Here is a 23,773-nt window from a genome sequence, read left to right on the forward strand (position 1 = left end):
CTGTCATGCTGCTCAGGCCCCCCGGTCCTTCTTTCCATGAGCCTGGTGGGACAGGCCTGCTGCATTGGTAGGGGAACATGGACACTGGTTTTTGGCCCTTGTGTTCCTGGCTGATCTGACCGTCGTTTTGCTTCGCCACCGTTTTCTCTTCCCACTTGCTGCTCCTGCTCTGAGCCTGAAAGGACAGCTCTGGAAAAGCGTATAAAGAACTGGTCCCCAAAGCCAGACTTTGCTGCATTTTATCCAAATAATAAAACTGTCTGCTGCCTTTCCTAGGGCTGGATTCACTTCAGTTCATGAGAATTCAGCTGAAGTACCAGGATGTGACAGGATTGCAAAAGTGTGATCCAAAATGTGTGACATCTGGAAGCTAGACTGTCAGTGAAAGTCACTGACATCACTTAAATATGAAGATCTCTTTGTTGTGAATGTAGGGAGAAAGAAGTGTATCCGTTACATTTTCCAAAGCAGTTACTTTAAAAGAAAATGGAGCATTATAAGGGGAAAGCACCTATGTTTGTAGAGATGGGTTGAAAGCCTTTCCTTCCACCCCTGGTAATAATGAAAATCAGAGAGCATTTTGAGAATTGTGGGTGAGACTGTGAGGCTCGAGAAGCTCTGTCAGAATGAGGTATCCCAGCCATGACACAAGTGAGTGGATTGTTCGGTTTCTGAATTACCTGAGCTGCAGTGGTGCTCCTTTTGGGCCTGGCAGCAGTGTGGCCACTGGCTGTCTCTATAGGTCTAATTTATGGATCTCTGCTCTTTCCTAAAGTCTGCTACTTGATCCTTCTTTTAAATACTATCTTTGTTTCCTTCTCTGCTATAATTTGTTACAGGCTTCTCAGAGTTGACAGAATCTAACAGTCCACCTTTCACCTCTGAAAACTGTTGTCATCTGCTGAAGTCCTTCATTGACATTGCACAATGAAGGCATTTACCTTTGGAGTCTGCATGCCTGTCTGTCTTCCACCTGGATAACAAATGTATCTAGCGTGTATGTATGTTTTGTGTATAAATAAGAGGATGAAGTGTATGATACTCCTCAGGGTGCTGCATGCACATGAGAATCAGAGACATTTCAGTTCCTAAAAATAAAGGATTTTCTGGAGGTCTTGGGATACCTGAGGTTGAAGTATAGCTTGGAAATAGATAATGAAAAGAATTCATTGGAGTGTTTTATCTAAGCTCCCCATTTCATGACATGAAACAAGCTCTTACTAATAGCAGTTGTATAATAAACTGCATTCTTTTTTTGTGAAACTGTCAGTATTGCCCAAAATAGGGAAGACAATTGCAGTTTTAACTGGGCGTTTGTATGGTCAGCACTGTCTTTAGTTTGAAATGGTGTTTTTATGAAGTGTTTCCCAGAGACTTCCTAGGTGGCACTTGTTGTGTTTTGAGCTTTGCAACTCTAATCCTACACTGAGAAAGATTAGAAAGCAAGTTACTTAAAATGATAGTCCTCACTGGCACTTGGTTTCCTTTAGGTCTGTTTATTGCTAGCCCAGGTGGAGTTGAGCTACTGTGGGGAGTTAGAGGCTTTGTGTTCACAGAACAGCACCCAGTGGTGTCTGTGCACAGTTGGCTTTGTTAGGATTTACTGCTCCCATCTCTTCCGTATTTGTATTCAGTGAGCATTTGCAAGTAGTTGCTTACATTTAAAGAATTATGTTTCAAGATACCATTTAAGGCTTTTTTTTTTTTTAATCTGCATGTTATATTGTAGATGATAAATACAAGGAAAGCACTGGAGATTTAAGAGGATGAGAGGTTTGAGTCAATCACTTGAGCTTCAACTTAGTAATGCAAATCTGGTTTTAAGTGACCTTATTGATGTTTGCTCAAAGTAACTTCCTTTTGGTACAAATGACTGAGCTTTGTTGCAGCTATTGTACAGGTAATGTAGTGTCCCTTTAGAGATTGCCTTTGTATCCCTGATGCAACCTCTCTTTGCTTTAACAGAGAGTGCCTGCAGGAATGCCTGGAGCTAAGATAGATCTCGTGTGCCTCATTTGATCATCTGTCAGCAAAGAAGCGAGAGGATAGGGCAGGGAAAAACATGTGCCCCTTGCTCTGACGCAGCTCTTGGAAGTTTGAGGGGCTGGCTATTGGTGAAGGATGTGCAAGTGGAGGGCTTGGTACCAGAGAGTGAGGGACACACAAGTGTGTCCCGAAGGGTCCTGGGCGCTTCTGTGGCTTCGCTATGAGGAGAGGTGGCAGGTGACTGTTCCAAGGGCAGGGTGCGAGGGGCTGGCAGGATTTTGGGCAGCACGGGTAGGGTAGGGTAGGGTAGGGTAGGGTAGGGTAGGGTAGGGTGGGTGGTGCCAGCAGTGCTGCACACCCGTGTCCTGCAGAGGTGGCATTGTGCAACAAACAGTGCCATCTTCTGGGAGGAGCCGGAACCGTGACCTTGTGGTCAGCGTTACACGTGTTTTTCAAAGTGGTGGAATGGTTTTTTTTGTCGGAGTTGGGGGTTTTTTGTATCTAATAAATGCTTCAAAAATTAAAGCACCGGAAGTCAGTGTTAGTGTCTAGTAATGCAAGTCCACTTCTTCCATCTCTGATTTTTTTTACCAATACAGTTGTTAAAGGGACATTTTAAGCTGTATTTTGGGTTTTGTTTAAAAGAAGAAAAGTTTATCAACTGCTGAGCATAGTCTAGAAAAGTAAATCTCAAGAATAAAATTAAGGACTTGATCTGCTTTGTTTAAGTCCACTGTAACTTCCATAAACAAACTTCTTAAAGCCTAGTTATTGCAACATCTCTTCTCATAGAGAGCAGTAGTGACCTATAGGAAAATGTTAAAGTCAGAATGATTACTTGGACTTATATCTCCTTCTTCTGACCATATCAAAAGGATAAAAATATTTTCTGTATTAAAATTATTTTCCTATAAATAGTTATATTGGGAAATATTCTCTGTGGTGCAAAATCTGGGATTAGGGTTACTAAAATTATCCTAGCAAGTGGAGTGTAATATTCAGCATTTACTGAAAGTCATTAATGGCATAGATCAATCTCCTGAAGGTCTTATTCGGAGGAAGTGTGCAATTTTAGTAACAGTAATGGAACTATATGAGAGATGCAGCTAACATTGTGAGGAGGTTTTCTTGTTACACACTTTCAAATAAATAAATACATGAATGTAACAAAAAGCAAGTAAGAAAGTACAGCTTACGGGGGAAGGGAAAAGATTAATCAATGTGTTAAAAAAATCTTTATTGCTAGAAGAACCTTGATAAGGTATATCCAGAATGATGAGAATTTGCGAGCTCTGGATAGGGAAATGGATTTGGAATTGGTTTTATTGTGTCATGATTGCAGCAAAGATGCAGTGGAAAAATAGTTTATTTTAAAAAGAAGATAATATTATTTTGCATGTAAATTATAAATCTGTTCTGTGTGATATTAAGATTGCTAGAATCGGCACATTTTGTATTCCAAAGAGGTTATGGGACTATGGGTTCTGACAGTTCTTCATGGTATGGTACTTAAATGTACAATTAATTTCTAGTTAAGATGGTAACTGAATGTGTATTTCCTTTTTTAGTATTAGTGTCAGCTTGCCCTGTCATACAATGTTTAACATACAAAGAAAATGTCTAATTTCCAGTATATTCTGAATGTTTACTGTGTGATAATCTTGGTGTTTATGCAAGTCCCCAGTATTACAGTTGGGACTTTCAATTTCTGACATTTGAAAGGAATTCAGTGTTGACTCATCTTACCATGTTGATTTTGAGTTGTTGATAAAAATCAGCTGCTAAAAGTCCCCTTCGCAAGGGGTCATGACCCTTGAGTGTACCTCACAATAAGTACTAGATTTGCTTAGATAAAATTTGAAAACTGTTTTTGTCTTGGACTTTAGTAAATTACTAATCCACAGTTTGGGAGTAAAGTATGTATAACAAGCTCATTAACTTGGAAAATACTGTTCCAAATACCTGGAAAATATTGTGTGATTCGAGAAGTAGAGATGTAAGAAATCCATTTTAGCAAAGGAAGAATGCATTGCAGTTCACAGGAAAGCTGCCCTTCTATGCATCTGACTTAAGAATTTCAGCAGTGGCATTCCATACAGGAGGCAAGGTGGTAACCTGACATTAAAGTAGACGTTGACCATCCCTCATGGGTTTTCTCTATCATAATCACATTTTCTGCTCAATAGAGTGTAGACTAAACAAATAGTAGTGTTTTTGGAAAGACAGATCAGAAAATCTCTGGTCTTAAAAATGAAATTATACTATTATGCATTGTAATATATGTTAGAAGTGTTTTTATTACCAACTGAAAAAGTGAGCATTGTTCTACTGAACGCTACTTAATATTTATGCAACCTGCACGATATCAATGGAGTAGGTAACTTCAGGGAAGTAGTTTTAATTGAAGCAAAACCAAGAGTAATGTGTGCTGTGTAAATAGTAGTAATATTCTCATCAGAATACATCTACGTGTGCCAGAATTAGGAATTCAGCCTCAGAGCAGTTGTCAATGTCCTGTCTGGAAAGCTACTGAAAGATTGTTGTTTATTTTTTTGTTTGCCCCTCATCCTCCAGTAGTCAGTATTGACTGTAGTGGAGCAAATTACAATAAACTGCAGTGCTTAAAATTTGTGATGGCTATTCATCTATGGCCCAATAGTACAATTTTTTTAAAGATACCTTTAGGAGTACGTGAAAATGTATTTGAGAAAAATATTCCTTAAATTATTTCTACCAAATGCAATTTACCTTTAATCCTTAATTTTTAGAATTTATGTTATGAACCTTTTCCAAAACTCTTTGAAGATATTTGTTAACAAGTCTTAAAGATAGTCAACTGGCAACTTCCACTTAATTACATGGAAAAGTTGACAAAGCTTGCTGCTTTTGTGACTAATGGTAAACAGGTATTTTGCTTGGTTAGAACTTGAACAATTTTATTCTAGGTCGCTTAGATCTTGTGCACTAGTGAGTTCATAATCCTGACTTCCTTCCCATTTTTTCATACGCAGGCAGAAGGAGAAGACAGCCTTAAAAAGATGCAGCTGATGGAGCTTGCAATTCTGAATGGCACCTACAGAGATGCCAACATCAAATCACGTAAGCATGTCACGAGCTCGAGGGTCAATGCCATAGAACTGTTTGCAGGCTTTGAATGTTAAAGCTACCTTTGGAAAATGTACGGTGGCAACTCAGGTTGGAGAATGGAAGGCAGTAAAAACCCAACAAAGCTGTCGGTAGCTGTTGCAGAAGATTTTTGGGGGATAAGTTATGTCTGTTCACGGGGTTTTTTATCTTGTTTCTTGTCCCCATTATTTTTTTAACAGTATGTATGGGTTGAAATATTTACTAATATATATAGTGTAAAACACCTCAACCCTTAAGCTGGATTTTTCTGTTTTACAGTCATTTTTCCTTAAAGCATATAAAGGACAGTAGACTCCATTGCATTTTTATATTTAGGGATTTAATTTTAAAATGTTACAGATGTTCAGGATGCTCTGAGTACATTTTTCTGTATTATATTCCTTCCTTTCATCTTGTTTGCATGTGTACCCCCAATGTTATGTTTTACCAACAATTCATCAACTGATTTCACAGCTGAGTTCACACGGATCAGTGATGTAATGAGCCGTTTTTATGATTACTTCCATTACATTTGTGTGAAAATGCTTTTGCCAACGCATGTGTGCACAGGTTTACACTTGAAAATTAATTACACGCACCTACTAATGAAAGCATACACCTATTATGTGTGATACAAATTATTTTCTTCAGTTGAAAATCTAATTTCTCCTTCTGAAAATATAGTTGCTGACTCTGTTCAAAAGTACATTTTTGCTGCAGTTGTGATACAGATGTCAAATGTAAGCACAGTTAAATCAGTCTTTTCATGAAGGACCTACTGATATTTGCAAATTTGTTTCTCCACACAGTCCCCATTTCAGTGTTATTATGTTTAAAGGTTGGAATGCAGTTAGGTCAATTTGAGAGTGCTTACACCAGTGTAATTATTCTGATTTGAAAAGGGACATAAGCAAGGGCTTTTACAACTACAATGGTAATGGTAAGTCTTTCAGCCCTAATGAACACTATGATATTTAAAGTTAGATCAGTTTTAAATATATGGTAGTCTCTAAATTATTGCTACTTCATCATTAAAGTAGCTTTCAGAGTAGCTTAAATTTATGCAAACTTTTGCACAGAAATGTTTTTAATAATTTGAGCAATTTCTTTTTCTCGTCTGTTCCCATTGGTCTATTGTATCAGTGTAAGTGGGAAGATGGAATTTTTTATTTATTTTTTGACTGGAGATTGCCACACTAATATTCATTATTTGATAAGACAGTTTCAGTCTTTGTGTTTGCATTTTACTGAAAAGTTGAAGATGTAGAAGCTGTACTGGTTTATTTCTGTTTAAGAAAGGAAGTATAAATATTTGAGTACTAGTTTTATATTATCTGAGCATTTTTGTTTAAAAAATAAAAATAATTTTAGATATTCACCAGTGTCAAATCTGAAAAACTTTGCCACATTTCTCTTTTCAGGCCACCTCTAAGTTATTTAAATTATGTAGATTGACAGTAGTGCATAGAAATGCATAAATTCTAACCCTTTAAGACTGACTTTTACCAGCAGATATGTAGTGCTTAAGTTCTTCATCTAGTGTGCCTACAGGCTTCAAATAACACTTAATTGAACGTGCTACCACCACTTCAGAAAACAAACAAGACCACCACAAACAAACAAAAAACCAAACCAATACATAAAACCCACCTATTTTCTTTAACTTAAGCAAGGCGATGGTGAACTTCTAATACAAAGGAAGTATGTTACTTGATGAAATTTTATATGGAAATAAAATTTGAGCCTATTTTATTCATGTTATGGTAGGATAGGACCAATTCATGTTTCTAGGTCACCTTCATCTTCATTGATCCTGGAAATGGGAATTGTGTATATGTTTAAATACAATTTTAAGACACGTAAAAACTCTGGACTGATACAGCAGCTCTGCATAACTGAGTGTCTGTGCACTAAATTTTGTACTCTGTATTTGATTGTGATAGTATTTTCCTTGTATTTCCTGCATGCATCTCAGTCTCATGCAGTCTTGATAGCATAAATGAAGAAATGTGGTCTAAATGGAGCTTTCGTGCTGTGTAACCTGTTTGAGAAATCTACCTCACTGTTTTACAATGGCTTTTTTATTTTGCATGTTCATACTTAATCACACTGGAAAATGGAAAGCTGTTTGCATTTGAATGGTGTGCTTTGGCACTGTGTGATCAGCGCATGTACTAATGATTTCCTTTTATTTTTCTTCTTTCCTACTTTTTCCCTTTTTTCCCATTCTTTCCACGTTTTGTACTGCTATCTCCATACTTTCCTCTGAATTTCTTTGCTTACTGTAGCAGCCCTTGCCTTTTCTCTTGCAGCAACAGCCCAGGCTCCAAGGATTATTACTGGGCCTGCGCCTGTTCTCCCACCAGCTGCCCTGCGTACTCCTACGCCAGCTGGCCCTACCATAATGCCTTTGATCAGACAAATACAAACCGCTGTCATGCCAAACGGAACTCCTCATCCCACCGCTGCAATAGTTCCTCCCGGACCCGAGGCCGGTTTAATTTACACACCATACGAGTACCCCTACACGCTGGCACCAGCTACATCAATCCTTGAGTACCCTATTGAACCTAGTGGTGTATTAGGTAAGACCTTTGTGCGTGGATGGCTGCAGAATGTGTTGCTTGTGCTTCTGTTGTGTTTGCAAGGTTGAGGTTCATGGAGGTCAAAGAAAAAAATCTGAAGCGACAAACTTATTTCAGGTATATCAAAGCCGCCCAGCTGAGCTGCTCAAATGGTGCAGCTCTTAAACATTTTAAATGTGTTTGGCATTCCTGAATGTGTGTGCTTAGTTTATATTCATAAATTTACCAAAAGTAAATGTCTTCATGTTTGTATGATATTAGATGGCAAGGGGGACAAAACCTAAATACAAGTTGCCCTTACATAGGCAAGGGGGAAAGAAGCTAAATACAAGCTGAGGTCTATTATATGTCATCTAGGCTCCCGTGAAAAACAAATCAGTTTATATTCTCTTTAACATAAATTAACATCCAGCAGTTTTTGGAAGAGAGGGCTTCTCATTTTGCTATATCATATGAGTTAGCAAAACTGGAGGGAGTGGAGAAGTCTTTGTTCAGTTGGAGTTTTTGTTTATTTAGTACGCAGCTGATAAATCTCTCCTCGGTGTCAGAAAGCGCTAAATTATATTCTGAGCAGAAAATTATTTCAGTGAATGAATATAAAGCAAACCAAGTTCTCACCAAAATAAAATAAAATTAGCAGCTTTACTGATGGCTTCTTTTATATACGTTGCTTTGAAATGTCCATCATTCCTAATATTTCAGACCGCTGACTTGGTGTGTGAAGGCAAGAATGATAAAGCAGCTGTGACAATTCAGTTAACTGGCCAATATGGAACAAGCAGTTCCAATAGTTTCTTCCTTCCCTACCCTCTCCAGAATCTAAATAATCTTTCTCTTCAGTTTGTTCTGAATTGCATATGACCTTGGTCCTGTATAATGTTGATTTTATAGGACTTTGATCTTAGTTTGTTCAGTGGCAGTTATTGATTTACACGAATTCTAAACATCTCTAATGAACACTGGACAATAAGGTTCAAAGTCAATATTTTGTTGAAAGTATTGCAAAAAATCAGTGTTTCATGTGACAAATACTTGGTGAGTTATCTGTATGTGTGCATGTTTCCACATTATCTACAGTAAAAAAGAAAATGTTTCTCAGGCTTCTGTCTTGCAGGATTAGTGAATCAATAACAAAAATTCTAGTAGGACAAAAGTATGCAGTATGTCTGTCAGCTTATGGTTGTTGTCAGTTAACCCATTGCCAAGATTCTGCAAGCATATGATAGCACTATTGTTTATTAATTTCCCACAAACATGTAAATATTTTTCTTAGCTCCTCTACCCTCAGTAGAGTCCAGTTGTGGTACATGTGGGGTAAAGTCACAAAGAGTTCATCAAAGTAGCTGTTAGTGGTTAGTGCAAGCCCCTCTCCTGAATTCAGTTAATAGCGAGTAAAGAAATACAGCATTCCAGAGTAAAGTTTATTACAATGCAGACAACTTGGATTCTCGCAGGATTTTCTATAAAGAGATATGAGAGAAAAATTAAAATTATTTCTATAATGGCGTCTGAAGCTACTGTATACTCTCAGGCCCAACTGCATGAGGTGTATTGCCCAAAACAGACCTCATCAGAAAATGTTATTTAAAGAAGGAAAAGGGAGCAGGGGAAAAAAACCCACACTCCCCTTTAGCTGCCTAGAATCTGTAACTCTTAATACATCTGCTCTATTATCTGAGCAATTGTATGGAGTTAATTGCAATAAATCTGGATTTCGTTGAGTTTTATTTTGTTATATGCTCGTTCTATTTAATAGTATTTTGTCCATTTGTGTGGTGGACCTTTAAGATGTTTTAAAATAATTCTGTTAAAAATGGCGGAGAAGTGCATCCCTGTCAGTATTTTTGGGGATGTTGGTGTTGAGATCAAATTTTAGTTGGTGACTAACTTTCAATTCCCTTCCTTTTATCTTCAGGTATGGCTTTCCCAACGAAAGGCTAAGAATTCAAGAACGGTCTTAACTGATCCTTCATCAGATCTGAATTTTAACAAATGCTTAGTTTTCAGCAGCCTTGAAAAAAGCTTGGCCTAGCAGTCAGTGACTTACTTGCACTTTTTTGCACATAGATTTAAAATAAAATAGTGCTATTAATTTGGATTAGGTCCTATTATTACAGAGTAGCTGTAATTTTTGAGTGTATAGTAGTATACTGACTGCTAAGTGTTCTATATAGTGTTTGCTTTACTAATCACCTAATTCATTGCAGTTCATACTTATTGACTTAAAGTTTAAAATCACAATCTGTAGGCTTGAAGAATTGCTTTAAAACTTTTTTTTGTGGTAGAACTGGAAGTGATCTTAAGGTTAGCAAATAATTGTCAGTATTAAAGATGGCATTATTTAAAATAGTCCTGCTGCAAGAAAGGCACTTCAGTGAATATGTGACTAGTAAAGCTTAAATGTGCTTGGGTCTAATAGATTTCATGAAATACTGTAATTTTGGAATTGTAAATGAATGGATTAAACAGGTTAAGGCCAGGATGTTTAAAATAAATGCAATATTAATCTGCACAGATAAACTTCTTTTTAAGATTAAGATTTGAAACTACTGTGCCTTAACTTGTTGCTTTTCTTAAAATGAACTTTTGTAGTTAATGATCATTTAAATCCATTTTGATAAACCTGCTGTTAATGTTTTCTGTGAATGTTTTCTAACTTTGTCTTGGTAATTGCAATTTAACTAGGTGCGGTGGCTACTAAAGTTCGAAGGCACGATATGCGTGTCCATCCTTACCAAAGGATTGTGACCGCAGACCGAGGTTAGTTTAGTTCTGCAGTTCTTGTTTGTAAGAAGTGCTTTGAGTGTACATGAGATTTGCAACACCACAGCTGGTTAACCAAATACCCAGTCTTGACCCACTCATGATTTTTGTCAAAAACCTGGACAGTTAATATTTTAAAGCTTCGAGAATGCTTGCGGTTTTTAAAAAAATTTCTAAACTTGGCCTTCCCAGCTCAATTAAATATATATAATTTGATATATTTAACAGAAATTCTATAACTGATTGAGTTTTAAAAATGAAACATCCATCTGCATCAGGAAACGCTATGAAATCAGTGCTGCAATAATTAATTTGGTTGTGTTCCCCTCTTCCCCCCTTGTCCCCGGTTCATTCTTTTAATTGGCGTGGAAATATCAGATTGGTGTTGCAAAACAAAATGAATGGATGGTTGCTTAATGAGAAAGAAGTAAAGGAATAAATGCCTCCTGTCTGTGTTTGGAGAAATCTGAAGATTTAGATTCCTTTTATTTTTCCAATAAACTTTTGAGCCACTGTACTGTATATTATGAGGAGGATGCATGTTCTCAGATACCTAACTGAATTCAGAAAGGTAAGGGCTGTGAAGATAACTTCAAAAGTTGTTTGAGTTTGAATTAGTATGGATAGGGGAAGGGAGGGTGCTTTGGTTGTTCTGTTTTTTGTTTGGTTTTGGGTTTTTTTCCAAAATCTATTTCTTGGTATTTGCCTTTTGCTGCTAAAATGTGTAACCTGAAGGAGAAACAACTTTTGAAGACCTGTTGATGAGATGACATCCAATATTTGGGCATCTCTCTTTAACCCTTGAATGGAAAGTAAATCTTCATTTTTCTCCTGTTACTCAAGTGTCATGCCTTTGGACCCCTGAATGAAGTGTTTAAGCTAAGTGAGAAAACTGATATTTTCGGTTTATTGACATTGACTAGGAAGCAGTGTGGGGGATGAATTCTTATCCCATCCCATCCCTGCTGATTCACTGTGGTTTTCAGCAAGTCATTTAATCTCTCTGTGTATGGTTTCCCATTGGTCAAATAAGGATAATAATACTTCCCTACCTCACAGGGGTGTTGTGGGGGTTCTTGTTTTGTACAGGGCTTTGAGGATGCAAAGCATTTTGTGCCAAGTATTATTATTCTGCTCTCATCCAAATCAGTCTTATGCAGATTTCCATTATATTGTAATATTCAAAAGCCAAATTCTAGTGACAGATCTGACATCTCCTAACATTGACCACACTTCTCACAACCTTCCATAAATTAACTACAAGAGGGAATACAGATTCTGGTCAATGCAGTAAATGGGGCCCTTCTGGATATTTGGTATATTTATGCAACATTTTTACCTTTGATATAATCTTAGGCTTTACAGAAAGCATAAAGTGATACAGGACACTATTTTAGTTTTCTGTAAGATTGTTTTCTATCACTGCCCACTACTTGCAGCCCATTGGCTTGTTCTCATTTCTTGAGAACTCTTCAATGGGGCAACAGAATATATTCAGTTAAATGTCACAGCCTATGTTTCAAAAAATAAAAAAGAGTAAAAAAGAAAATAGGTTTTAATATTTCCTTTTTTTAATTTTTCTATCTCATTCAGGAAAAATTGGTGATAAGGATTTGGTTGTCTTTGAAAATTTGACCTGATGTTGCAAAAACCAGTTTTTTGCTAATGATGCTTCATGATCTGCAATGATAGTTTCAGATGACAGATATGGCTACCTTTTTAGCAATTAGATATTTACCTGAGACAACTAGTAAATACACTGATAAAGTGGGGATAGGGGTGTTTTCATGGAGAAAATGCCATTTTGTAGTTTATCATTGTAATATTTGCTCAACATGGTTGTTAAATATTTTTGGAAGGGCCTAGATGTTTCATCTGGGTCACTTTAAAGTTATTTAAATTAGTTATTGGCATAAATTCACCCTCTTTTAAAATGCAGCCATTTTGTGATAAACCAGCATTCATTTCTAACAATTTTGGAAACCCACTGTCTTAAGTAGATAAACAAATACTTGTCTTTTTCCTGTGGAATAAATCATGCATACCTCTCTCTTAGGAGAACCATGCTGATATTTCAGGAAAACATTATCTTAAAGTCTTATCTAAATAATCCCAATTAATTTTACAACTGACCTCCATTGTATTTTGAATTTTAAATCCTAGATTATCCCTGCATGTATCTAAAAGTCTCACACAAAAGGTTTTGGTGACAACTTTGTTCAGCATTAAATTTTTTTTAATGTACTAAATTTATATTGTAGAATTAAAATACTGTCAGTATTTGCAATATTCACCTATTTGGCTGTTCTGTCACCAGGATATTTCTGTAGCCATGGCCACAAAAAGCAATGTCAGCAAACCGAAATACTTTTTTTTTCAATGTGGAATTTTTTTCTTACGTAGTTAAGTGTCACTAAATCTATCTTTGCATTCATTGGGTCTAAAGTTGGTGTTTTTTGTTTTGTTTTTTTTTAATTCTAAATTGACTCTCAGATGATTTTGTAGTACTACTGCATTCACTTTTTAAGTAGTTTTTATTCTTTGCATAATTTTGATTTTTTTGTTGGGTTTGGGTTGTTTTTCCAGAGATAAGCACTGCATTTAAAGCAAGAATCCCCAAATGTGTAAATGTTTTACAACTAAGCATGTAGAATTGGTGAAGGGTTGGAAAATATAGCTCATTTTAACTCAGAATAAACCCCCAGTTTATAAGTAATACAAAATTGAATTTGATTCATATAACAGAGAGACTGACTGATTTAATTGTAATAAACTGTAAATGGTGTTGCACAGTTGACAAACCTGTGTGTACTGTAGAAGGCCAGAGACTTGGCAGAGGATGTATCACAGGTGTCCTGGTATTTTTTTAAAGGTAGCTTGCTTTGATTTTAAACTCCACAAGAAATATTAATGCTGAGAATTTTCTCAAATGTTTTATCCAAACCAATTTTCACATAATTTATATATAAATTTTAATACCTTTTAATCAAATTTGTAATGAGTATCAAAATGCTTTAAGAGTCTGTTTCTAGTATACCTGTAAAGTGGTAAGATTGTGCCACATAAAATATTTATTTTTATTTTTTCTTCTTTTTGAAACAGCTGTTATAATTTAAACAAATCCCACTTAGCATGATTCTGAAAAAAATTCAGGGAGCGTTTGGTCTCATTTATGTTACAGTAGTAATTTTTTTGTAGTGTTATGAACTGTATCCTAAATGATAGGCCACTTCTATTATGTGAAAGTAAATGAACCCACAAGAAAGATTGTTTAATCGATGGTATCTGTGAATATTACACCTACTGGACTTCATTTATGTAATGGCACAAATCTGACTTTGCACTGAATACCTTTCTCACTTTCATCTCCTCTGCCTTAGTCAAAATGGCAACAGTACAGAAACTTTTATCAACCTCAGAATTTATTAGCTCTAATTAAGCTGTTGAATGAGTCTTAAAAAAAAATAAAAAAAATTATACTACTGTTAAGTGGACCAAGTTTGGTGAAGGAGAATGCGAGAGAATGATTAAAGAAGGAATAGCTCAAGAACATTGGGAATGATAACTTTCCACTTGAGAACTTTTTTATGTTTTACTGTAATTTGTTTGTGGTTTTGGGTTTTATTTTTTTGTTCGTTTTGTTGTTTTTTTCTTTTTTCCTTTTTTTTGCAAAAGAAAATAGTATTTACAGGTGGCTTCTTTTAAAATATAAAAATATAAAGCAGGAATGTATATGAAATGTCAGATTTTATTGTATTTGCAGAGTATTAGCTTTGAAAATGAATAAAGAGAGCTGTTTGTAGTTTTAAAATGCCTTATTAGTATCAATTAGATATTTTCTCTATTTTTTCATGTACTTAGAGCTTTTTAAGTATAGACTTTAAAATGGCAGGACTTCTACAGTGTTTACATGCAAGTGCATTTTATAAGTGTCCTATATGTGTAAAATAGTATTTCGAACAGGAAAATGCTAGCTATAGTAGCAGGCTGAGCGTTTTCCTGGTTTCCACGATGATGCCTACGTTGCTAGACTACAGTTTATAGTACTGCTTTGTATCATGAGGCCAAGAAATTCCATGTTGTTTGTAAATAGAATAAATGAAAGGCAATAAAAAATTTATTGAACAAAAACCCTTTGTTTGGCCCATAGTTTGTTGAACCAAATTGTTTCTCTAAGTCCAGAATTCCTTAGATGACTCCATTCTTTTAACAACCAGTTATTAATAATCACATCCATCATTAATAGTTGCTTTAATGCTTGCACCTGGGGAGGTACTAATGCTTAATAGCAGTCAGATACTGATGCTGTGCACTGACTGTTGTTCCAGAAATCTTCTACCAATTCAGAAACTGTTCATCGTTTTTTGTTTTCCAATTTTCCTTCATCGACTGCTACTAACCATTAGTCGTTAGTCATATTTTATCTCTATTTCTCCTGTTAACCGGTTTTGTGGGAGTGGGCTTCTCCTTCACGTGTCCAAATCATGATGGAGGGCTGTCATGATTTTATTGCATTCTGTAGATGGTGTCGATCAGTATGTCAGAATTAAACATGCTTGTTTTTTTTATTAGTTGTGATTAGTTTTCATGTTGTCATTAAGCCGTCACTAGCTGGAACTAATCTCTTCTCTATCTTTTCTTTCTTTTTTTTTGTTTTTGTTTTTTTTTATTTTTATTTTTTTATTTTTTTTATTATTTTTGTTTCTAACCACCCAGCCGCCACCGGCAACTAACCTATGACCTTCTGACCTCTGAACTCTTCACCCAATGATGACCTGACCATGCCTGCCTGCTGATCAGTTAACTGGTAAACGCCTTTGCTTGCCTGTCTTCAGTGCAGCGAGCTGGGGCACTTGTCCGTTCGTCTTACCATCTAACAAAACAGACAAAGAAATTGTTGTCCTCCAACTCCGCTTTTTGTTGTTCTCCTGTTTGGGTGAAAGTGGTTCTAGAACCTGCACTGAATAGTAGTAAAGCAATAAGGTCCAACTCATCCCTCCGCACTGATCATCCTCTAGTGTCCCGCCCCAAGCGAACGGTAAGGAGGCCTCGCACGAGATGGAGACAGATGTCCCTTAACTACCCGATGACAGAGGCAGTTACTGTGAGAGACTTCTAGGAATATTTTTTTCTTCTCAGAAAAAAAAAAAAGAAAAAAAAAAAGAAAAAAAAAAAGTCAAAGCTCTCTCTGAATGTACTGTGTGATGATGCATCATGCATGAACCTTTGGTCAGGGATGTCATTGGGGAAGGGATTCCAAAAAGTATTCAAAATTTGATATGCTGTTTAGTCACTACCAGTGCCCTCAAAGGGCAGATGTTGCAGCCTTTTTTCTATTGCCTGCCAAATTGGACATTTTAAAGGAAAGTGTGCCATGAAATGCAGATTACGATGACTTTTCAGAACTACATTAATGCAGAGAACAAAACAGCAACACTATTAAAGCGAAATACAAGTTTAAATTGTTTTAACCATATTTTAATCTCCTTGGAAGATTACATGAGAACAAGGTACATGCATTATGTGTCACATTACTGGGCAAACTGTTCAAATATTTTTTTTAAACCTCCCTGTATAGAAAAAATTTCATTAAGGATGTAAAAGCCATGCTTGCCTATTTGCTGTATACATGTAATGAAATGTAGATAAAGTGTAGTGCATTGAAACAAAATGAACAAAAAAGTAGATACTTTTACTATACAAGGGTGCTGGTGCAGAAAAAAAATATATTTTTGGAAATGTAGCATTTTATACTTTCAAGTGTTATAAAAAAAGAAAAAAAGAACAAAGAAACCCTTTATTTCATTAAATGATTTTTTCTGGTGGTTGTCAAGAAACAAAAGACCAAAAGAGCCTTTTAGTCTTTCTTTTTTATTTTTTAAGTATTGGAATAAGTCTAAAGAAAAGGAAGTGCCTTATTTTCTTCATGGTCATTTAGTCAAATGTCTTGTATAATCAGCTTCTCCCTCAGACAAGTTACTGCATGCCACTCAGTCGCCCAGTATGTGAAAGAAGCTGTGAGGGAAGACAAATGATGAGTTGACCATATTAATTACCTGATTTTTGCCATACTAGTGTGATGTGACTTTGCCAAAATCTCATTAAGTCAAGTATTTGCTAAGTTTTCATCAAACCAGCCCATTATTATTTCAGCCACTCTGCTTTTTAAATCATAGCAAATGCCGTACTTGTGCAACGTAAACCAAAGGGTTCTGTGATACAGACTGTCTCATGCTAAAGGAGATTATTAGCTGACAAATGTTTGTAGAGCTGGAAGTTATGTCATTTTTGTTCAGGGATAGAGAGGAATTTTCTTGATTCTGGTTGAAATAAATATTACATCAACTGTAGTAGGCTTCGGCATCACCCAGAAAATGGATGTTCTGCAGATAATGAAACTGAAAGTGCTTAGTGAGTTTTCAGTCAGTGACTGAGCGCATCCCCAGTTTCCAGGAACAGCTCCTGCAGTGGCAAACAGCATGGAAGTTGCTTTACTTTTCAGCTCGTCTTTGACTATTGTTAGATCTGGCCCATTGGCTTTTCTCGAACAGATAAGCAGGAGAGGGACTTCAGCCATTTGATGTCCAGCTATACCTTATTTTTAACCCTTGTTTCCACATGAGGTTCAAATAGCTGGGCAATTGCAAGAGCTGAAGCTGTTGAACGCACAGTATTTAATTCTGAGAACATTAAGTGTTACATTGTGGGGCTCAGTACTAAACTTGGCAAATATCAGGTGATAATTTTACTCCCCTCTTGTCAACTTATTCTCCTCCTGCAAATCTTCACAGCTTCCAAATGAAAGGTCAATAGTAAGCTAAGAGGGCTTACATTTTTAAGCACCTGCATGGTGACCTCATCTAACATCTTGTCTCACCTGGAAATAATTATCAGTTTATTTACTATGCAATAGACATTCATCCTTTCGTATTCAGCTAGATTTTTGTTTATTGTGCCACCAGCTTTGTCTTCCTGTTACACATACAGTTGTGTTGATTTTATTTACAGTATATGCTGTGCCATTTTGATTTTATTTTGGTTGGTTGAATAAACTTGCGACACTCGAACATTTGAAGAGAGATTTGCTAAAACAATACCAGTATTTGATCCAGTTTCATCTCAACTATGATAAAACCTGGACATTTTAGACATTTATCAAAGGTCTTTTTTTGGGGGGGGAGGGGAAGTGTATGGAATAGATGTGTGACATGTGAAAGTAATGTTTGCTCTGAACAAACTTCTGAAAACTTAGTTGACAAAATTTTGGATCAGCTTAAAAAAAAGCATGACTTTTGAAATCTCTGAATGCCTTGGTTCTCAGTATTATCATTCTTTAATGACTTTTTCTTTATTAAAATAAGTAGTTTTAAGACTTCTTTCTGACAGTATTATGTAATTTTTTTAGAGTGGGTAGATGGGAGTGTCGCTTGTATGTAACCGTACAGATGACATGTATTTGTCTATTCTTTATTATCTTAGTAGTTTCATGCTATGTATGTACCATAACCAACCTATTGCCTATGAGAAACATGTAAGATAATGTATTTACAGCCATTGTTACAAGTTTATAATGTATTTTTCTATCTTGTTTTATATGTATGTTATATAACATTCAAAAGAATTTTTTTCCTGATTGAGAAAAAAGGATACAAAATGCAAAACCCACAATTTTGATAACTGAAAAATTGCCAATTGTTTTGCAGTACTTTATTATATTGGGAGTGTTGTCTTTCTTGGGCTTTTAGTTAGCTACTGGATGAATACATTAGACATATTTGGGTTTTAGTTGGGTTTTTACATAGCTTGCATTTTAATTCTTTGGTTCTTTGCTGTTTCTATTAACCCATAGCATTATTTTAATAAATGTTATAATACCAACCTACTAACTCTGGATTATGTCTGTTTATTAACCATTATATGTTTAATTAAAATAAACAAATAAAGACGGAAGAATGTAAAGTCGAGTTACTGGACTAACCCTGAAGAACGTGACCACAGATAACACAACGTGACTTGTTTTTATGTTGTTTGTCAGCTGACATTCTGCACACTACTATTAAGTTGGCTTTGGTCATTCTGGCCTTTTACCTTGGGGAATAGGTGCCAGTAGAAATGGGAACAAAGTAGCATTTTTGAGGCATTCTTCTTGTAGAGTCTTGCCACTTGCCTTTCAGCATCTGCATTACTAATTCCACACTTTCTTTTTCTTTCTCTAAAATAATTATTGCTGGCTCACAGCAAAAGAGCAAAAGATGCCAGTGTATTGGTAAATTGTGATGGTGTACAGAAACCAGTTTGATTCTTTGTTGAACCATTCAGAGGTTGCAGTTAATCGCACAGTAATTTGTGATATGTTGGTTTTGGCACCTGATTCACTGTTGCATCACGTGATGTTTCTAAGCACAAAATATTTCTGGAGAGAATTGCTGTACATTGAAACACAAAACCTGGGGGTTTCCTTTGGCAAAAGTGCCTTATTTATACCATGCTGTTTTAAGTAACTTTATTTTTGGTACTTCTGCTGAAGTCTGTCAGTATTGCCTAGCTCAGGGGAGTACAACTTCTGTAAGCCAAAGGTCAGACTGGATCTTTTCCTAGTGACTGCAGAAGGAACAAAAATACACCTTTCACTAAATTACCAAGCAACATCCATTTCAAATTCCAGAGCTGCCTTTATGTGATCTTTATCCCTGTGGATGACTAGAGCAACATGAATGCAGGGAATTGAAATGGTGAAAATGCTGTTTTGAATGTTCATCTATGCAAATATTTTTACAGATATGCTTCCCCTTTCTTAGAACTACACTGTCTGAGGCTCCTTTACATCTCCCAGGTAGTTCTAGATTTGTAACCTTGAGTGGGCAGTAATTATCACTAATGTTGAGGGAAATCCTCAATGCAGATAACTTCAGATGTCAGCAGTTTTCTTCCTGAAAGTTCATTTTTTTCCTGTAGATAGTAAAATTTCAGATGAGGAATCTGAATCTGTTCAAATTCCTCCTTTAATTTATGACTTTTCAAACTATTTATCTTGAAATACATGCAATATAAAACTATAGAGTTCTCACAGTATTCCTAGTAATTAAAATTTTATGCATCTTTATGGAGAAAAATAGTTAGCTTTGATGACATTTGTTAGTTTTCTAATGGCATGTAGTTCTTTGTTTTACAAAAGTTTTAGGTAGAGATGAAATACTAATTCATTTTGAATAGTTTCACTTGTGCAGAATTTTCTTTTTTAATTTAACAGATCATGTTACTATCCTAAAACTCAGCCACAGGCAGATAATAGGAATATTAGATATTTATAACAGATAATATCTGGACCTTTTGACTGGATAATAGAACAAGTGTCATTACAGAGCAAATAATTTATATTCTTAAAGAATTTTATCAGAGGCACACATGTAGTTTGGTGAAGTACTCTGTCCAGTATAGGTGAAACTATTCAGATGGAACAAAATTTTAATATTTTATATTGAAGAATACTTCTATTTCCAGAACTACTGCTTTTCTGTAATATTTTTATTATTTTGTGTTTTTATCAATAGATGTTAACTACTGTTATACTTTGTCCACAGTGCATTTCATCTCATTCTTCAGTATATACAGTAGTCAAAGTTGCTGTAAATTTTGTAGTACTTTAAAGCTGAAGGAAAACAAAAATAGGAAAACGCTAAAATCAAAATAATATATTCATTATTGTTGCCTGCCAAAGGTATTTCTCAATTTACCTGAGTGTCTATCTGAAAATTTAACTATTTTATACTTTGCCTGCTTATAGGAGAGGTACGAACTGTTTTCATTACCAGATTTGAGGATGACTTCAATATTGCTAAATCACTGAAGTTAGCTTCTTTTTCTTTCTTAACATTCAGAGATTAAATTGTCTTAATCTTTGAAAGATCATACATTCAATTAGATCACTGGTCTTTGATCCAATAAAGTGGGATTTATCTTAGAGGAAATTTTTTTTTTGTAGGTGAGAATATAAACAAAAATATAATCTAGACTTTCAAAGTAAAATCTGAGCAATGCTGTTCATATCTTAAGAGTTGTACCAAAGTACAACAAATTTAGTTTCTTTAAGGGTATTTTTGTGAATATTATAAAGTGCCTTCAAGAACATCTTTTAAGATATTTTTAATGAGCATATGTTCAGTATACTGACGATACTGATCTTTTATTTGAATATATCTTTTAAAAGTGTTTCCAAAATCTACATGTAGCAAAAGGTTTATTGCCAGATTGTACTCCATGAGGGGGACCACTAAAAGTTTTTCTGCCCTGAAAATGCAGGGAAACATTGAAGTGTGTTACCATCCATTAAGAAATTAACTTGGGGGAAACATACTTATGAGTATGAAACTGAGTTCTTTGTGTCTGGATAAAAATATACCAGTTATCAGAAATGGCACATTGTACAGAATGGAATCTGAGTAACACATTCCTAGGGGTGGAAGTACATAACCGTTCCCGGAGTTTCTGTTTTGTTTTAATACGTTTGATACATTTTTTTTCTAAAATACTGTTAATGGAGTACTGTCCAAGTAACACATGACCCATAGCATGAACACATGGTAATCAATGTTGAATCAAACTGGTTAACGCAAGTACAGCGCTCTTCCTTCTCTGTGCCTGCGCACTAATGGCAGGTGCTGCGTAGGGGCTGGGGCTTAGGCACAGCAGGCTGCAGTCCTGATTTCTTGGCGCCTGCACTTGAGGTGTCCGGCTTTGGCAGCAGACTAACTGGGAGGAGTCTGCCTCCCAAGGCAAAGATTAACCGAGATCTGAAACTCGTAGTAGAATTAATTGAAAATACAGCAACAATAAAGCGACATATATACATATATGCTTTGACTTGTATTATGGCAGTTTGTGTGAAACATTTAAGGTTTTGTTTGTGCAAAATAATGTATTCTGAGGGGAAAAGCAAACATGGACGTTGCCAAAACACATGTAAATAACCACCATTTATGACTGTACATTATGTGCAATAAAGTAACTGGAAAAAGTGCATGTACTTTATCCTCAAAAGAAAACTGACAGCTCTCAAAGCTGTAGCTATAGTTTTATTTTCTGAAAAGTTAAATTTTATTCTGTATCTAAACCGCAGAATAAAGAATGTACATTTTTCACACTTAAATTTTCATCAATGCTTCTAGCAGTGTTATAAAAGATGTTAATTGTTGAAGAGGCTTAAACTTTCATGGTCATCTGATTTCAGGGTATATTTTGGTTAACAGTTTCTTGTTGCATATGCTGTTGTTTATAAATGTAAATGAAGGAAGTATGCATTATATATCATAAACATGCAATACACTTTTTGCATATGGGTTTGTGGATGCATCAGTTCTATAAATTCCGCAAAGATAACCACATGATTTTGGGGATATTGTACTTTTGTAGCATAGCTGTTACAATTGTTATGTTCAGAGCAAATAAGAAAGAGAAGTACTACTTTACCGTAACTTTAACACACTTCTTTGGGGCATAGTTTCTGATTACTGTAGAAAATGAAGATGACTGCCACCCCACCCAGTGTGAACCTAGCAAGAAACACACTTTGTAGATTATGGTGTTCTATATTTTCCTTAATATTTATGGGATGATGCTTAGTTTTAGTTAAGGACAATTTCTTTACCAAGGTATTCTTTGCTAAAAATTCCTTCTATTTTACACTGCTTAAAAAAATGTTTGCTTCAGAAGTAAGTGAAGTAGATGAGGTTAAGCATGGCATCTTTAGAAGTCTGGCAGAGTAGGGGAGAGGAGGCTAAATGCCAGTGTTCAGGTGCACTTCTGCACTTATCAAGGATGAAAAATTTGGCATAATTTGTCTTTGAAGGCCCCTTCTATGATGAGTTTCACCAAAGTAGTGGCGTATAGTTGTATCGGAGCTAGTAGTCGTAGAAGTTCACAGAATGAAGGGATGCTGTTTGGCACGTGCTGCTCGAGCAGGTGAAGCAGCCTTTGTCATTGCTGTTGCTCTGAGTGCTGGCTGCCTGTGCCCTGAGCTCCTGGCCCGGAGTGGGGGCACAGCCTCACCTTCTGTGCTGTCTGGCTGTGCTGTGCCAACCTCCTCCTTCATTGCACCAAGTCAGTAATAATTGTTTATGGTCACGCTCATGTTAGGAATTGCATTTATATGTCTGCAAGTTAAAGCTACACGTGGAGTTTAGATTTTTTTTTTTTTCAACAGACTTTATCACCATTCTGCCAGCACTGTCTGTGTGTTTTGGTATGTTTATCGGGGATGGCCTGACACTACTAGATGGCTCCTTGTTGTAGTTGCCTTGAGGCAGTACAAACTTAACCATTATCAGTGTCAAAATAATGAGAGACATTGACTGAAAAGTGTCAGAAATTGCTCTTTCATGTTGGCATTCAGGTCTACCAGCAAAAGTAAAAAGAGACTTACTCCACTGTTTTCTTGGTGACCCTGTGAAGATGACAGGGTCAGACAAGAAAATTCTCAGACAAAAGTAGACAACTGACAGCCAGTTCCTGTTAAGTTGAACTCTAAAAATTAACAATCACAAATAATTAGTAACTCCCAAGGAAGGTGGGTTTGTGTTTTTTTTTTTTTCACTCAGTAGCATAGCATATATTTGTCCTTAATTTCTGTCACAGTATTTTCAGTGTTTTCATCTTCAGCAATAAATAAGGTTACTACTTTGAAGAGTAAACTGCATAAACTCAGAGCTGAGGTTCAAGGAAAAAAAAATCAAATAATGTCACACCTCAAGACTGCATCATTTCAGTAACTTACCAGTAAATGAACGTGTTTTCTCTAAAGTTCATGTATTTTTAAGCACCTTATACAGACAAGAGGCTAAACAGAAAAATTATTTTTGTTTGTGGGACCTTTTCAGAATGAATTCTGCAGATTTTCAGTTCACTGAGGGTGGCCTTTATTTAGCAGATGGTTTATCAACTTCCAGAAGGTAGGAAGTGCCCAGGTCCTCCTTCCATAGGTCAGTCATTGAGCAAACAAGTGTTCAGCGTTGATTCTGGTTTGCTTTCATACTCATGTGAAAATGAAACCCTATCTTTTGTATCTTAATATCATGACAGATATATCAGTCTGTACCTCCTAGAATAGTGGTTTAAAGGGATTTGTTTTTAATTGAAGTTACTTCAGTAGAAAGGCAGGTTAAGTGAGCAGGAGTACTATGGGAAATGTGTTAATATATGATAAAGATACTGGGATCACTGTTTTATTAGAGTCTCACTGTGTTATATGTATTAGAAACCTACAATAAAATGTAAGTGTAATATTTATCTTGTTAGTTGTCTACACCTTTCCAATTAAG

At 35.8% G+C, this 23,773-nt stretch overlaps 1 protein-coding gene across 8 annotated transcripts in view; it reads left to right on the plus strand.

Moving 5' to 3' along the window:
• Positions 1–22,359, plus strand: part of QKI (QKI, KH domain containing RNA binding) — a 149,388-nt gene extending 127,029 nt beyond the window's left edge. Inside the window, exons 5-8 of one of the 8 annotated variants that reach the window (XR_009274521.1) lie at positions 4,998–5,085; positions 7,401–7,697; positions 9,613–10,457; positions 15,177–22,359. Coding sequence is in view for 6 of the 8 variants with exons in the window: in XM_058801059.1 (XP_058657042.1) it covers positions 4,998–5,085; positions 7,401–7,697; positions 10,383–10,457; positions 15,177–15,193 (477 nt within the window). In the remaining 2 variants the exon portion in view is untranslated. Of the gene's footprint in view, positions 1–4,997; positions 5,086–7,400; positions 7,698–9,612; positions 15,154–15,176 lie in introns of those variants that run through there. The other 7 variants (XR_009274520.1, XM_058801059.1, XM_058801060.1 and 4 more) reach the window with 7 other exon arrangements.
• Positions 22,360–23,773: the final 1,414 nt, after the last annotated feature.

Source organism: Ammospiza caudacuta, chromosome 3 (assembly GCF_027887145.1).
Source record: "Ammospiza caudacuta isolate bAmmCau1 chromosome 3, bAmmCau1.pri, whole genome shotgun sequence".
Lineage (NCBI taxonomy): Eukaryota > Metazoa > Chordata > Aves > Passeriformes > Passerellidae > Ammospiza > Ammospiza caudacuta.